The sequence below is a fragment of the Rhodnius prolixus genome, unplaced genomic scaffold (assembly GCF_049639745.1).
Source record: "Rhodnius prolixus isolate KJV_2025 unplaced genomic scaffold, Rpr scaffold_7, whole genome shotgun sequence".
Classification (NCBI taxonomy): domain Eukaryota; kingdom Metazoa; phylum Arthropoda; class Insecta; order Hemiptera; family Reduviidae; genus Rhodnius; species Rhodnius prolixus.
In genome coordinates, this window is record NW_027411582.1 from 33,613,566 (window position 1) to 33,630,494 (window position 16,929).

The following is a 16,929-nucleotide window of genomic DNA, read 5'->3' on the forward strand; positions in this document are numbered from 1 at the left end:
GGTAGAAGTAAAGAGTAGTATCAACCTTATGGTGATACCCTAACATTATATCTAAACGCGTAATACTGTCAGAAGTAAAGTGTAGTATCTACCTTCTGGTAATACCCTAACATTATATCTATACGCCTAATAGTAGCAGAAGTAGAGAGTAGTATCAACCTTCTGGTGATACACTTACATTATATCTAAACGCGAAAAACTGGCAGAAGTAGAGAGTAGTATCAACCTGCTGGTGATACACTAACATTATATCTAAACGCGAAATACTGACAGAAGTAAACAATAGTATCAACCTTCTGGTGATACACTTACATTATATCTAAACGCGAAATACTGGTAGAAGTAAAGAGTAGTATCAACCTTCTGGTGATACCCTAACATTATATCTGAACGCGAAATACTGGCAGAAGTAAAGAGTAGTATCAACCTTCTGGTGATACACTAACAATATATCTAAACGCGTATCCTGACTGAAGTAGAGAGTAGTATCAACCTTCTGGTGATCCACTAACATTATATCTAAACGCGAAATACTGGCAGAAGTAAACAGTAGTATCAACCTTCTGGTGATACATTTACATTATATCTAAACGCGAAATATCGGCAGAAGTAAAGAGTAGTATCAACCTTATGGTGATACCCTAACATTATATCTAAACGCGAAATATTGGCAGAAGTTAAGAGTAATATCAACCTTATGGTGATACCCTAACATTATATCTAAACGCGAAATACTGGCAGAAGTAAAGAGTAGTATCAACCTGCTGGTGATACCCTAACATTTTATCTAAACGCGAAATAAAGACAGAAGTAAACAGTAGTACCAACCTTCTGGTAATACCCTAACATTATATCTATACGCGTAATACTGACAGAAGTAAGCAGTAGTATCAACCTTCTGGTTATACACTTACATTATATCTAAACGCGAAATATTGGCAGAAGTAAAGAGTAATATCAACCTTATGGTGATACCCTAACATTATATCTAAACGCGAAATACTGGCAGAAGTAAAGAGTAGTATCAACCTGCTGGTGATACCTTAAAATTTTATCTAAACGCGAAATAAAGACAGAAGTAAACAGTAGTACCAACCTTCTGGTAATACATTTACATTATATCTAAACGCGAAATACTGGCAGAAGTAAAGAGTAGTATCAACCTTATGGTGATACCCTAACATTATATCTTTACGCGAAATACTGGCCGAAGTAGAGAGTAGTATCAACCTTCTGGTGATACCCAAAAATTTTATCTGAACGCCTTATAGTAGCAGAAGTAGAGAGTAGTATCAACCTTCTGGTGATACACTTACATTATATCTAAACGCGAAATACTGACAGAAGTAAACAATAGTATCAACCTTCTGGTGATACACTTACATTATATCTAAACGCGAAATACTGGTAGAAGTAAAGAGTAATATCAACCTTATGGTGATACCCTAACATTTTATCTGAACGCGAAATACTGGCCGAAGTAAAGAGTAGTATCAACCTTCTGGTGATACCCAAAAATTTTATCTGAACGCCTAATAGTAGCAGAAGTAGAGAGTAGTATCAACCTTCTGGTGATACACTTACATTATATCTAAACGCGAAATACTGACAGAAGTAAACAGTAGTATCAACTTTATGGTGATACCCTAACATTATATCTAAACGCGAAATATTGGCAGAAGTAAAGAGTAATATCAACCTTATGGTGATACCCTAACATTATATCTAAACGCGAAATACTGGCAGAAGTAAAGAGTAGTATCAACCTGCTGGTGATACCCTAACATTTTATCTAAACGCGAAATAGAGACAGAAGTAAACAGTAGTACCAACCTTCTGGTAATACCCTAACATTATATCTATACGCGTAATACTGACAGAAGTAAGCAGTAGTATCAACCTTCTGGTGATACACTTACATTATATCTAAACGCGAAATATTGGCAGAAGTAAAGAGTAGTATCAACCTTATGGTGATACCCTAACATTATATCTGAACGCGAAATACTGGCCGAAGTAAAGAGTAGTATCAACCTTCTGGTAATACCCACACATTTTATCTGAACGCCTAATAGTAGCAGAAGTAGAGAGTAGTATCAACCTTCTGGTGTTACACTTACATTATATCTAAACGCGAAATACTGGCAGAAGTAAAGAGTAGTATCAACCTTCTGGTGATACATTTACATTATATCTAAACGCGAAATATCGGCAGAAGTAAAGAGTAGTATCAACCTTATGGTGATACCCTAACATTATATCTAAACGCGTAATACTGGCAGAAGTAAAGAGTAGTATCTACCTTCTGGTAATACCCTAACATTATATCTATACGCGTAATACTGACAGAAGTAAACAGTAGTATCAACCTTCTGGTGATACACTTACATTATATCTAAACGCGAAATATTGGCAGAAGTAAAGAGTAATATCAACCTTATGGTGATACCCTAACATTATATCTAAACGCGAAATACTGGCAGAAGTAAAGAGTAGTATCAACCTGCTGGTGATACCCTAACATTTTATCTAAACGCGAAATAATGACAGAAGTAAACAGTAGTACCAACCTTCTGGTAATACACTTACATTATATCTAAACGCGAAATACTTGCAGAAATAGAGTAGTATCAACCTTCTGGTGATACACTAACATTATATCTAAACGCGAAATACTGGCTGAAGTAATGAGTAGTATCAACCTTCTGGTGTTACCCAAACATTTTATCTGAACGCCTAATAGTAGCAGAAGTAGAGAGTAGTATCAACCTTCTGGTGATACACTTACATTATATCTAAACGCGAAATACTGGCAGAAGTAGAGAGTAGTATCAACCTGCTGGTGATACACTAACATTATATCTAAACGCGAAATACTGGCAGAAGTAGAGAGTAGTATCAACCTGCTGGTGTTACACTAACATTATATCTAAACGCGAAATACTGGCCGAAGTAATGAGTAGTATCAACCTTCTGGTGATTTACTTACATTATATCTAGGCGCGGAACACCGACAGAAGTAGAGTAGTATCAACCTGCTGGTGATACACTAACATTATATCTAAACGCGAAATACTGACAGAAGTAAACAGTAGTATCAACCTTCTGGTGATACACTTACATTATATCTAAACGCGAAATATTGGCAGAAGTAAAGAGTAGTATCAACCTTATGGTGATACCCTAACATTATATCTAAACGCGTAATACTGGCAGAAGTAAAGAGTAGTATCTACCTTCTGGTAATACCCTAATATTATATCTATACGCGGAATAATGACAGAAGTAAACAGTAGTATCAACCTTCTGGTGATACACTTACATTATATCTAAACGCGAAATATTGGCAGAAGTAAAGAGTAATATCAACCTTATGGTGATACCCTAACATTATATCTAAACGCGAAATACTGGCAGAAGTAAAGAGTAGTATCAACCTGCTGGTGATACCCTAACATTTTATCTAAACGCGAAATAATGACAGAAGTAAACAGTAGTACCAACCTTCTGGTAATACACTTACATTATATCTAAACGCGAAATACTTGCAGAAATAGAGTAGTATCAACCTTCTGGTGATACACTAACATTATATCTAAACGCGAAATACTGGCTGAAGTAATGAGTAGTATCAACCTTCTGGTGTTACCCAAACATTTTATCTGAACGCCTAATAGTAGCAGAAGTAGAGAGTAGTATCAACCTTCTGGTGATACACTTACATTATATCTAAACGCGAAATACTGGTAGAAGTAGAGAGTAGTATCAACCTGCTGGTGATACACTAACATTATATCTAAACGCGAAATACTGGCCGAAGTAATGAGTAGTATCAACCTTCTGGTGATACACTTACATTATATCTAGGCGCAGAACACCGACAGAAGTAGAGTAGTATCAACCTGTTGGTGATACACTAACATTATATATAAACGCGAAATACTGACAGAAGTAAACAGTAGTATCAACCTTCTGGTGATACACTTACATTATATCTAAACGCGAAATATTGGCAGAAGTAAAGAGTAGTATCAACCTTATGGTGATACCCTAACATTATATCTAAACGCGTAATACTGGCAGAAGTAAAGAGTAGTATCTACCTTCTGGTAATACCCTAATATTATATCTATACGCGGAATACTGACAGAAGTAAACAGTAGTATCAACCTTCTGGTGATACACTTACATTATATCTAAATGCGAAATACTGGCAGAAGTAAAGAGTAGTATCAACCTGTTGGTGATATCCTAACATTTTATCTATACGCCTAACATTAGCAGAAATTAAGAGTAGTATCAACCTTCTGGTGATTCACTTACATTATATCTAAACGCTTATCATTTGCAGTTTGAAAGTGTTTTGTTGGGTGCATGGTGTAATGAGCTGTGATACCCGTGGGGTCGCTACTCCCCAAGCGACTGCATGCATCAGTCACTCCATGCGGGGTAATTTTATAAGTATATATTTTCAGAAATAGAAGTACCATTCTATTATAAAATAAAATCACTTTCCTTCAAAATAGTATCAAGCACTGTAGGCAGTACTTGACCGAGAGTTATGGTGTCGCTTTCATGTGAAACTTTGGAATGTCACTCATCTGACGGTTAGTTTAGAGATATTCAATTATATGGACGACAAAATGAATAAGTAGTATTTATCAATTCACTTATGTACCCTACGAAAAAGAATTTAATAATCCAGTAGGTGGTAATTTGTTGCACTGAGCTATAGATGTATTCCAGTTCTGAATATAGAATAGTCCTAACGAAGGTATGAATTTTCGGCTTGGGTGAGAACATCTGACTGCTCGGTGTAGATGGAACCAACTCCAGTTGCTGTAGAAATTAAAAGCTTCAACTACTTTAATTAACGAAAAAACATATAAAGACTTTGTTACAATCCTAATAAAGATTTGGGTTTGAGGACTACCCTAAGCTGATGACAAAAAATTGGGATACCTAACTACTGCGGATTACACTTGGCTACATCAATGCGGCTGAAGGTTTTTTGCGGTACTATAGAGTTTCAGAAATTTTGTGCGCAGACAGACTTGCGCAGATATCAGAATACTCTAAAATCTATTGGACTACTACTAACCTGAGACTTCATTCTCAAGGAATGTCCACTCAGTATACCTATAGGAAGTGGTACTGGCTCTGTTAGCCTGCTCCAGGGAGCAGTTGTCCGGGGGGCACCTCGTGGAGGTAGAGCTCAGATTTTTGCCCCCCAAAAATGCCATCCTGCCTTTAATATCGTATTCCAACTGGTTTTCATCCTCTATTAAACAGGCGAAGTAGCAAATCTCATTAACAATGGAGATGCATTACCTGTGATGTACAGAGGGGGAGAGAGAAAACCAGCTTGGGACCCGTTAAGGAATACGATTATACGGTGTTTGGGTTGGGTATTGGACGAATAGCAGGAATGGCAGAATACAGGATACGCTATTTGCGAAGAACCGCGCTGGGGAAAAAGTGATTTAGTGGGAACTGGGGCTCGTTCAAGAAATAGACAATAAACCAATGGATAAATAGGAAATATCAAAGACAAAATGAACCCTGAATAAAGTAGAAATGCGGAACTGACTAAAGAACCAATTTGAAGACACAACTGCAGAATGAATGACGCCAACAATAGAAATAAGAAACAATGTTGAATTTAAGCATGAAGAGATTGCATTTTGGTATCTTAAATACCAAAACTTGTCCTAAAACTATAAAATTAGATTTCCTGTAACTATAAAAATATACATTTTGAATTAATTTAAATTATTTAAAGAGACAAAGAAACATGCAGAAATTAATTGTCTTACCTTTCTCTGCTCATCTTGGACTAGAAGTTCCGAAGAAGGATATTAACAGTGGCCATATAAATGTTTTAAATAATTATAGTTCCGTTTTATTTTTCTAAAATGACTAGTGCCATTTTTTTTCATGCAAGCAAAATAATTAGAACTATAATTATTGTAGATAGAGATATTATTTAGAGGATAGATCTGTGGCAGGAGTAGTGTGCCATTCCGAAGTAGAATGACACGAATGAAGAATGAGAGTTGAGAGTCATAAATATGGACCACATAATTAATTCCTCGCCCTACCTGATTTTGCTGTCGGTTGGGATATGCACCAATCACTTGCAGTAACATATCCATCGATGTCTTCTGCAGCTCATCTACACTGGACACTGGACACAGTTTAAAAGATTTCATCGGAAATGAAACTGTGACGTATTTACTGTCTTGTGACGGAATTTTGAAAATACCCGGAGAAATTTTTTTTATTTCTTTTATTTTTTATTTTTAAGCGCACAGGTTAAAAGTAGTATTCACTCCAAGTTAATAAAGGGTAATCAAGCACTCCCGATGCAAGCACTCCCGGGGATTTTAACACTCCCGCACTCCCGGGTATTTTAACGATTCCGCACTCCCTGTAACAAAAAAAAAACTGTATTACTTTTCGATAGATACTGCACAATAATATTTATTTTTTAAATTAACTGTGGTTCTATCAATAATAATAATTTTTATATATGTAGATATAATTATTAGATATTTACATTTCCCTACATTGCTCATGTGATTTCCATCATAGAGAGTTAACGTACTCATAGTCAAAGTAAGATTAACAGGATAAAAGAAATACTTTTTATATAGAACTCATAAGTTATCAGTACGATGTACTTTGGAATAGTTTTCTTCAAAAAGAAAATCTAAAAGGGGATCTCAAAAGGGTTAGTTCCAGGAAAAGATTAATTTTGAAAATGCAATAAATACTTCCTGTGACGTAATAAGAGAAACTATAATGCCGATATCCGACCTTTATTTGGGCACAAGTACCAGAATGCTAAAAAGGGCAAGTTTTTAATGCTTCGTCAATGATTGGAACCAAACATATGATTGTGCTTTAGCAATGATAAAATTTTAGAACCCGGCAAAATGTACCACACAAATATTCTTCAGAAAAGCAATAAGAAGACATAGATAGAGCTATATGGAGAAGAAAGTCAGTGAAAACGGAATAAGGTAGGTATATTAAAAGGATAAGATGTAAGTAACCAATGTATTTGCGAGAAGAGATAAGAAATATTTTATCCGTTTCTCCTTAGGGAACCCTACGTCTAGGTCGTCAGCCTTTGGTAAGGATCTTTTTAACTAAAAAGCATTTCTACATATTGCACTTCTGAATTCCCGGAAGTATTTTCCCTTTTATTTTCTTCTCCTTACTTAGCGTAATTTCTTAAAAAAAGAAAAACCAAAATTTAAAAAAAATGTCTCTCTATTCTGTTCGTCCTTTGGAAAGAAGAACTGTCAGAAAAGGATGAATCGTTATTTACGTCACCTTTACGTCACGCTTGTTTAATGCCAGTACTTCAAAAAAAAAAAGAAAAACAGAAAAAAAAAAAAAAAGACTGTCAGAAAAAGTGTCAGAAACTTAAACTTCACGAAAAGTGAAAACATGTTGCTGTTATTTCTTTTATTACACGGGGAAATTTAGTTTTCCGTTTTAAGATCTCCCTGAGAGCCCCCAGAAAAGTGGTTTTTCTATTTGTGAGTTCACCATTATTTTATAATTTGAGAGATATTTTAGAGTGAGAGAGAGAGGTTTTCCTCTAAAGTATCCGTTTTAACCAAACTGGTCAAATTTTAATTTTCCAGCTTACAGTGAACCCTACAGTTGTAATATGGTCACCATGAGATATCCGGGCTACAAATGTCCAATATCTAGCCCCGGCAAAAGACACGGATTAACTCCAGTGAAGCTTATTACCTAATTAGCTGATTTTCATAGGAAAATAGGGAGCCACTTTTTTTCCAAAGGAGAAGATCATTTTCATGGCCTGTTTCCCAAACATTTTTGAAATGTTTTCACGCTAAGTGGGGGAATTGACTTTTAATAGCCAGAATAAAATGTTTTCCCGCTTAAACTACTTTTTTTTATTTATTTATTAATGCATTATGTAATGTTTACATTAATCGTAATAAAAACATGAAATATTATGTTTTTTATGTTCACAGTCTGTAGCAGTGTTCTAAAAAAAGCCGCCAAAATAGCTATGAAGACGTCTTCCTTCTCCCTCCGCGTAATGCGGCGGGTAAGTTGATAATTTATTATTTATTTTTTTAAATAAATAAATTTATTTTATGAATTTATTTAGTTTGGAGTTGATTGGATTGTAAAACATTTTTCTAATTATAATTTATGTTAATCTACATTTTCCACTTATCATTTGTTTTCCCCTTTTCCGTATTCTTTTTGTTCCCAAATAATCCCCAAAGAAAAATCCTGCGCCACTCCTTTTTTTTTATCCCAAAGCTTTTTGCACCATTACCTCAAGTTCATTTCATTTCATTTGAATTGGACAACATTTAGGGAAATGGGTATCCCTGGATTGGAAAAGACCTTTATGGGATTCAGAATAATTTGTTACCGCTTTTCTTTCTTTGTCAGAGTACTGGATAGTTTTGTTCTTACAATTTTATTGGTCCCTTAGATTTTTTTTGGCCCTTTGCGTGTGAATGTGAAGTAAAAGTGCGCTTACCACTGATGAAAGAATCGCCCAGTTAACCTACTTTATCTACTGTTATTGTTCTAACCGAAATAGGGATTGGCCGCAAGATTTCTTTTTAGTGATTGGTCCTGACATTTCGATTTATTATTTATAATAATCTTCATCGATGCTATTACGTATTATTTATTTATATATACATATCAATTAAACTTTTATTAATAATTACAATTCTTTTCCTGAATTAAATTAACCCTAAACCCGAACTTTATCTCGAAAGAAAAAAAGAAGTAATTTTGCCCACAGGGTAGCGAAAATTGGTATTACAAATGAAAAACTCTTTCTCTCAAGCTACAGTTCACTATCTACAATTCTATCGAAGGCTTTTCTCACTATCTTTAGGTGTGGGAAATTCCACTTTTCTCTCTCTTTTCTACAATGAAACTTAACAACAAGTCTGCACAATCTAAAGAGAAAACTTATCAAACAAAGTTTTCATAAAATCATCAACATCATCGTCATTGAAAATTATTTGTTAGAAAGTTCAATTCAAGAATACTTACTTTTACAGTATAATGGGAACTGTAGAAGTAGTTACAATAATATACAATAGAAATTGTTCAAGTGTGTATAACTTTATAAAAATATATGTTCACTGAAGCGAACTGTTTGGATACTGTTGTGAAATAAGTTAACACTCGGTTAAGCAATGATTTGTACGGATTTTATTATTATTATTTATTAATTTTTATATTATTTGCTGATAACTTTCTATCGGCGATTAACAAAACTGCGTAAAGAGAAATCTAAGTACGTCATTTACTTCCTGTTTCTTAGGTATTTAAGAATTTCCGGATAATTTAGTTTTCTTTAGGATAAAAGAGTTTTATTTATTGGGAAAATTATTATTATTTTTTTTTTTTTTTTAATGATTTAAGGCGCGTCAACATCTAAGGTTATTGGCGCCCGGAGCTTTTTTCAGTGCACTGCTGGCCTCCGGACAGTGTTCTCTCGTTACAGTGAGCTGTAAGAAGCTCCTTAGGAAGAGAAAATCTAAGGTTCAGCAGCTGGATTCAAACCCGTATTATTATTATTATCATTATGTTATTCGCAAATGTTATTAAATAAAAAGAAGTAAAGTTTATTAAGTAGTAAAAAGAAGTTTTTAAAGTGGGATGCAGTTGTCAAGGCAACAATATTATTTAATGATATGCACATCAATGCATACCCCACCTTTTGTTCCTAGGACCTTTTCCTTTCGCCATCTTGATTCCCTCTGTTTTGAACCATTAAAAACTGACCTTGAAACCCTTCCTTTCGAAACTTTATTTTATACCGACTCTATTGATACCAAGGTTGAAATCCTAACACATCACCACCTTAACATCTTAGACTCCCATGCTCCCATTAAAACCTGTCATGTTCGACGTCCTCCTGCACCCTGGCTTACACCGGAGCTCAAGGACATGATGAGGAGAAGAGAGGCAGCCAGGAGGAGGTTTAGACGCACGCGTTCTCCTCATGACTACTCTCTGTATAAGCTCCTGCGTAACCTTACTCTGGCCTCTGTCCGCCGAGCCAAATCCCTTCATATTCACTTATCTCTCTCCAATGCTCCTGATTCCAAATCGAAATGGGCTATCCTTCGTAAGCTTTCCCTCTGTAGATCTAATCGCTCCTGCCCCATTTCAATATCTCCTGATGACCTGAACGTCCACTTCACTTCCTTCTTAACCAATGCCTCTTGTAATGTTCCTGCTCTCATTTTACCCTCCTTTGATCCTAACAATTTTTTTTTCCATCATATTACTCCTGAAGATCTCCTAACCTCAGTTCTGAAATCCCGTACAAATGACTATGGCCCTGACAACATTCCTGTTAAATTAATTAAAGCCTGCCTCCCAGCGATATTGCCAGTCCTTTACCATATTTATAATTTCTCCCTTCAGAATTCTATTTTCCCATCCTGCTGGAAAACAGCCCTAGTCCGTCCTCTAAATAAAATCTCAAATCCCACCTCTCCTATTGATTTTCGTCCCATCTCTATTTTATCAAATTTCTCCAAACCCTTTGAACGTTTAGTGCAATCCCAGCTTTCTAATTACCTCGAACAAAACAATCTCCTTAATCCACTCCAATCTGGCTTTCGTCCTTCTTATTCCACTCATTCTGCACTCTTGAAAATTACCCATGACTTGCAGACGGCTATTGACGACCAAAAACTTACCATCCTTATACTCCTAGACTTCTCCAAAGCCTTTGATACCGTTGACCATCATATCCTGCTATCTAAACTACAATCCCTCTCTTTTTCCAATAGCACCCTCCGTTGGTTCCAATCCTTCCTGTCTAATCGTTCCCAATTCGTTGTCACTCCCGATAGTAATCCTTCTTCACTTCTTCCTTTGTCACGCGGTGTACCTCAAGGTTCTTCCCTATCTCCCACCCTCTTCTCAATTTACATCAATGACCTTCCTCTTTCCATCTCTCATTCCCAGTATCACCTCTATGCTGATGATTTTCAGATTTACATATCCTTTTCCCCGTCGGATTTGTTTGAAGCTGTATTTAAACTTCAAGAAGACCTCAATAACATCTCAGCATGGGCCACGAACAATAAGCTTACCCTGAATGTAGAAAAGACCAAAGCTATTGTTATTGGCTCCAACCCACTCCTTAAATCATTGGCTCCTCTTCCTAATCTTTTCCTTTACAATACCCCAATAAAATATTGTCCCTCTGTGAAAAACCTTGGTATCACTTTCGATCAAAACCTATCCTGGAAAAACCATGTTTCCCAAATCTCTCGCCGTTCCATCCATATCCTTAAGCAGTTTAATAGTTCCCGTCACCTTTTTCCAATTAAGACCCGGCAACTCCTAGTTTCCTCTCTTATATTCCCCCATTTCGACTATGGTTGTTTAGTGTATGGCGGTCTATCTGGTGATATTGAAGCTAAGCTTAAGCGCCTCATGAACTGCTTCATAAGATTTATTTTCAGCATTTCCAGAGACTCTCGCATTTCGCACTGCTACGATGAGTTGAAGTGGCTTTTTCCTGTCTATCGCCGCCAATATTTTTTGGCTTCTTTCCTTTTTCAAGTCATCCAGTCTCAAAGGCCTTCCTATATTTTTCAACTCCTTAAGTTTAAATCCTCCATCCATTCCCGTAACACTAGATCTCGCTCATCTGATCTTTATATTCCCTCTCACCGTACCTCATCCTTTGACAAGTCCTTCCTCATACGTGCTACCTCTCTATGGAACTCCTTGCCTTCATCTGTCCGCCATGCTCCTACCCTATCCATCTTTAAATCCCGTCTATTCAGTTATCTCCTTTCTATTCAGCTTCCTCCGAAATTCTAATTGTTTTAATTCATTTCCTTAATTTCTGCTGTTTTATTATTTTATTTTTACTTTCATTTTCACTTTTGTAAATATTTATTTATTTATTTAATTTCTCTATAATCACAGGCCAAACTATTAAGGCCTCTATTTGTACCTGTATTTATTCTTAGGGGACAATTGTCCCAGAATAATAAATTTCTTTTCTATTCTATTCTATTCTATCAGTGATGCAGAAAAGTTTTCTATACCAAAGTACTTTTTACTTTTACTACTAAATCAACTCACAAGATGAAAAGCATGACGTTTCACTCAATACACTCTCGAAAGTCAGAGCTAGGTATTTCCGGTGGAAAAAAAGAACTTCCTCTTTCTAGGAAATAAACCACATGGAGTGGGGAAGGATTAATCCAAACACTACGATCTAGATAGCCCACTTTTCTTCTCAACAAAAAAGAAAAGTGTTTGAGTGGTTAGTGGGTTCAATTAGAAAAGTTTTCCGCCCCCTGCACGTTAGATCCACATAAAAGTGAATAAACTGTGGATGTTTGTTTGAAATAGACGTGATAAAAGAAAAACAAAAACGTGAAAACGTTATTGGCTGGTGATATAATATGGGAAATAATGTTTGAACCATCATGGGGTCCCTAGCTTATAGTACACCATGTTCTGGCTAAGGACCAAATAGAACTTTATATTCTGGGGAACAAGCGACCCATTGTTACGTCAAGATGGGGGTACTTGGACTGGACGAGGGGAGACACCTCTTCCCCCCCTAATATCCATAGCACAATGGTTGCTATGCTACACGCGTATATTTGGGAATGTGTTACTAGGTAAATTTGGCTACAATTGGCTAAACTAACTGTTTTCCGCATTTCACCCAGTGTTGCCATCAAAACTCTTGACAATACAAGCCACTGCTATTCAAATAGATGCGAGAACATTTGGTTACACCCACACCAACTACGTAATTCTCCAACTTTTGGTACGGATCCAAATCGATGTTTAAACTTCGATGTTCCACACCATTTCCTTCAATACTATCCAAGGCCATTGCAATAGACGATTATATTTCATTTGACAGTTATAAATGTATTAATTTTTTTTTGTTTCTTTAAATCGATATCAAGCTCGATGATTAACCAGTTAAGCGTGTTCGACGTATATACTCGTTGTGAAAAATATAAAATTGCCATTAACTACAAAAAGCTCGAAATTTTAATAAAATACAATAAGAATATTATTTGGTGGGGATGTTTCCTTTATCTTACCAATAGAACTGCCAAGTATTTTATACGGAGGGAGGTGGAGGGAGTCAGCCAAATGATAAGTGGTTGGTACATGTTTGGTCTCCGCATTAGAGATTCGGGAATTACGCACACAAATAGAAGCTCTCAACCCTTGTGCAATGCCCGTTTATATCTTTTAGATAGAGATTCAGAGCATGATTTCATTTTGCACAGAATTCAAAGCTCTGTTCTATTCCTTGTAAAAGCTCTTGCGTCCCTAGTTAACTAGAGGCAATGCATACGTGAAGAAGCGGTGCAAGATTTTGGAATGAGCACAGAATGCTCTGGTAATGCTCAACCCCCAGAGATTGCAGAAAAAGTCACTTGCAGTGACTTAACTTTTGGTTGTTTTTGCTCTGCGTTCGACGTGTAAACTACGTCATTGTCTGATTTTAATTCCGCACACTGTGGGTTTTTTTTTAAAAAAACTAAATTCCACCGCTTAACTGGTTAACATTTAGATTTTATTCTTTTAACTGTGTTAATTATCGACAGAAAATTTATTAATCATAATTATCGTAAAATATCTTTTAAGATCATTTACCGTTAATCATTTATCGCGCCGATATTTCTCGTGAATCGCTTTCCCGAAGATGTTAAAATGATTTTATTCTTAAAATGAAAACGCACACGTTAAATATTTTCTAATTGATATTAGATGAGATTTCATCTTGACGTATTAATTTTAAGTTTGAAGTTAAATGAAATCACCCAAAATAGCGGCCACCATTTTTGTAAGAGTAAGTGTTGATTTTTCCGGAAAACCCTATTGAATTGGCGGTTTTGAACTTGACTTAAAGTTCAAGTGTAGGAAGATGATGGAGATAGCCACAACGCTGTTATTATTCAGAAACGTTACGCTTTCTAATATTTAAAAGTGGAAATTTTATTGGGAATTTCCTATTTTTCTTTTCATCACTTTGTTACCCGGGAAATGAAGCAGAAGAAAGAAAAACTTTGTTCTAGATTAAAGAAAATCAATATTTTTTAAAGGACACACTGGAGAAAAAGTCTGGGATTAATATTTAAATTTATTTCACCAAAATTTAATATTTAATTTACTTAATTCAAGTTCCATTTTTCTTAAAATTTTCTCAGAAACCCTGATAGTGAAAGATAACCCTGTTAGGATTTTCCTGTGGATCGATTTCGTGTAAAGCCTAATCAGAGTATCATAAACGATTTATCGAATTTGAACTATCCGAGTTTTGAGTTATCGATTTAGCTTTCTCATAATCAACTGATCACAAATTTGATCATTTCCCGTAGGAGAACTCAAAATCCAAAATATACAGCATTATGAGGCATTCTTTTATAAGGGTGTGGGGGTAAACAAGATTTTTTTAATTTTTTTTTTTTTACGCCTACACAGAAGCTGTGCAAACGATTGGAAATTGTGGACCAATGAAATTAATCATCACAAAGAATTGCGATAATTTTTTTGTTGTGGGTACGATAGTATAACGGAAGTGTTTATTTGAAAGAGACCGAGACTAGCAGAAAAAGGAAACAAGTGGGCAAAGCTATTACGCCCTATTGGCTCTTCTACAAAGATTTATGTGTGTGTGTGTGTGAGACAGAAAGAGAGAGAGAGAGAGAGAAAGTGAATATAATGCTTGGAAAAACAATATCACTGATCATCATGTGGGTATCGATTGGAAATTTTTCTAACATTATCATTGATATCTGAAATTTTCCGCTACATTATCTCTTTTCATCTCATCATTTATTAACCAGAAAATACTGAATTTTTTTTTTTTTTGTTAAGGGAAATTTACTTTTCCATTTGAGATCACTTTTTCTTGTTAAAAATAAATTATTAAAAACTCCGAGTTTAAAAAATACTTGAACAATTTCCGTTGCTAATAATAATATAGTATGAACCCCCATTTCCGGTTAGCGGATGGCGATTGACACCACTTGCTGTCGAATTGAATGAAAAAGTAGAATAACAGAAATTCGTCCTTCTTCAGTTTTGATATTCTACCGGATGTATCAATTTAAAAGGCCGCCCAGTCGATTAAGAAGATAAAAAATCCTGGAATTCTTTTTTTCCAACTAATCTAAACTAAATCTACTTTTGCGTTGAACAATTTCACTTTAAATGTAAGAGGACATTCAACCTTGAATCGTGAAGGCCATGGAAAAACGTAATAAGCCACCAAAGGAAGATTGATTGACAAGAGAGGAGTGCCAGGGCATACTACAAGTGACAAGTGAAGAATAATGCGAACATAGAATAAAAGCTATCGTCCCTTCTCAAATAGCTCTCTCCCTTTGTTCGTTTCTTTTCTTCTTTTTTTTATTCCAAATGGAAGTGAAAAGGGTTAAGGTAGATTTATTATTTGAAATCAACGAGAAAACACAAACAGGTTTTTTCCCCAAATGTACTCTATTCTTTTTACTAGGGACTGTTTTTTTTTTAAATTTAGGAATTTTCCCACGATAAGAATAAATATTCCAAAGGAAAATTAACATTAAACCTTCTGAAACTTTATTCACTAGCTAGCTGCATAAAGGTTACACTACGTTATTCTAGTATTTCTTTCATTAAATCTATGTACGCAATACACAAGTGTCTTGATGGTTAGTATAACTAAATTTGTAAATCTAGTAAACCTTCATAATGGAACTGGGCGAGTAATAAAGAAAATTGAAGAATTTCATTGGAGCTACTAATTTCAAAAAAATACTTTCTGTAAAGTAGTTAAAGGATTTTGGGATTCTATTTGATCTGGACCCATTTGCAAATATTATTTAAGATGCAGTGCACAAACAAAAATATTGTTCGCTTCACCTAATTACAAGTTTTCATAAGACTATACATGCAATACACAAATGTCTTGATGGTTTAGTATAACTAAACTAGTAAATTATGTTCCCACAAAACTTTTATCCAGAAAAAAAAATGGCGCATCATTTTTTCATGCAAAAACTTGCAAAAATAAAAAAAAAAAAAAGCTATATTTTCTCAAAATATATTTACTGAAAAACTCAAACTAATACCACAACAAATGCTATTACTAAAAATTTTCCTGAAGGGTTATAAATTTATTAGAGCCTGGAAAATAGTTTAGAAAAGTTGATTAATGTAGGCAAGTTCATCCATGAACAAAGGATGAAGAGGTTTTTTGAGCTGATGGAGGTGAAAAATAAAGAAATAAAAATAAAAAGGTTTTCCTCTGAGAGAGTGTTGTAAAGAGTAAAGAGAAACATCATCCACAGCATCTTAAATTTCTTTTTCTCTGCGGCGCTTTTTCGTAAGGGAGTCAGCAAGAAATAAGGAGAAAAAATAAAACAACCTTTATCCGTAGATAAAGAGACAAAAGCCCAACTTTTACGATTGGAACACCCAATATTTGGGATACATATGGAAACTTACAGAAATTCACGCAGAATATCTTGAAAAAGAGATTCACTTTTGGCGTTAATGCCAGGTCCTATCGCTTTACACTTTTAAACGTTGCTCAACTTCTATGACGTAGGATATGGGAAGTGAACGGAAGTATTGATGTGCATAAACTGTTTTTCAATTTTCCCCTATTTCCTTTCGCAATTTATTTACATAGAACAATAAAATCATTACATCACAACTGTCGTAATTAATTAAAAATAGCTACAAACCGGATATCCATTATTCACAATAATCGGATGCCCCATTTATTACTCTAAATATATCTTACGAAAATCAATAATCCCGACCTTATATCAAGTTCCATAGAATTGTTATCCGAGGTATCAGGTGTCCTTTCCGAGTACCCATCATGGTGTTATCTTTATGAAA

The 16,929-nt window shown here is 35.1% G+C and overlaps 1 protein-coding gene across 2 annotated transcripts in view; it reads left to right on the forward strand.

Annotated features, from left to right (window-relative positions):
• Positions 1-16,929, forward strand: part of LOC141447479 (neo-calmodulin-like) — a 210,579-nt gene that overhangs the window by 46,813 nt on the left and 146,837 nt on the right. For both annotated transcript variants that reach the window (XM_074115085.1, XM_074115082.1), the window contains exon 2: positions 8,019-8,095. In XM_074115085.1, coding sequence (XP_073971186.1) covers positions 8,057-8,095 — 39 coding nt within the window. In that variant the 5' untranslated portion in view covers positions 8,019-8,056. The remainder of the gene's footprint in view (positions 1-8,018; positions 8,096-16,929) is intronic.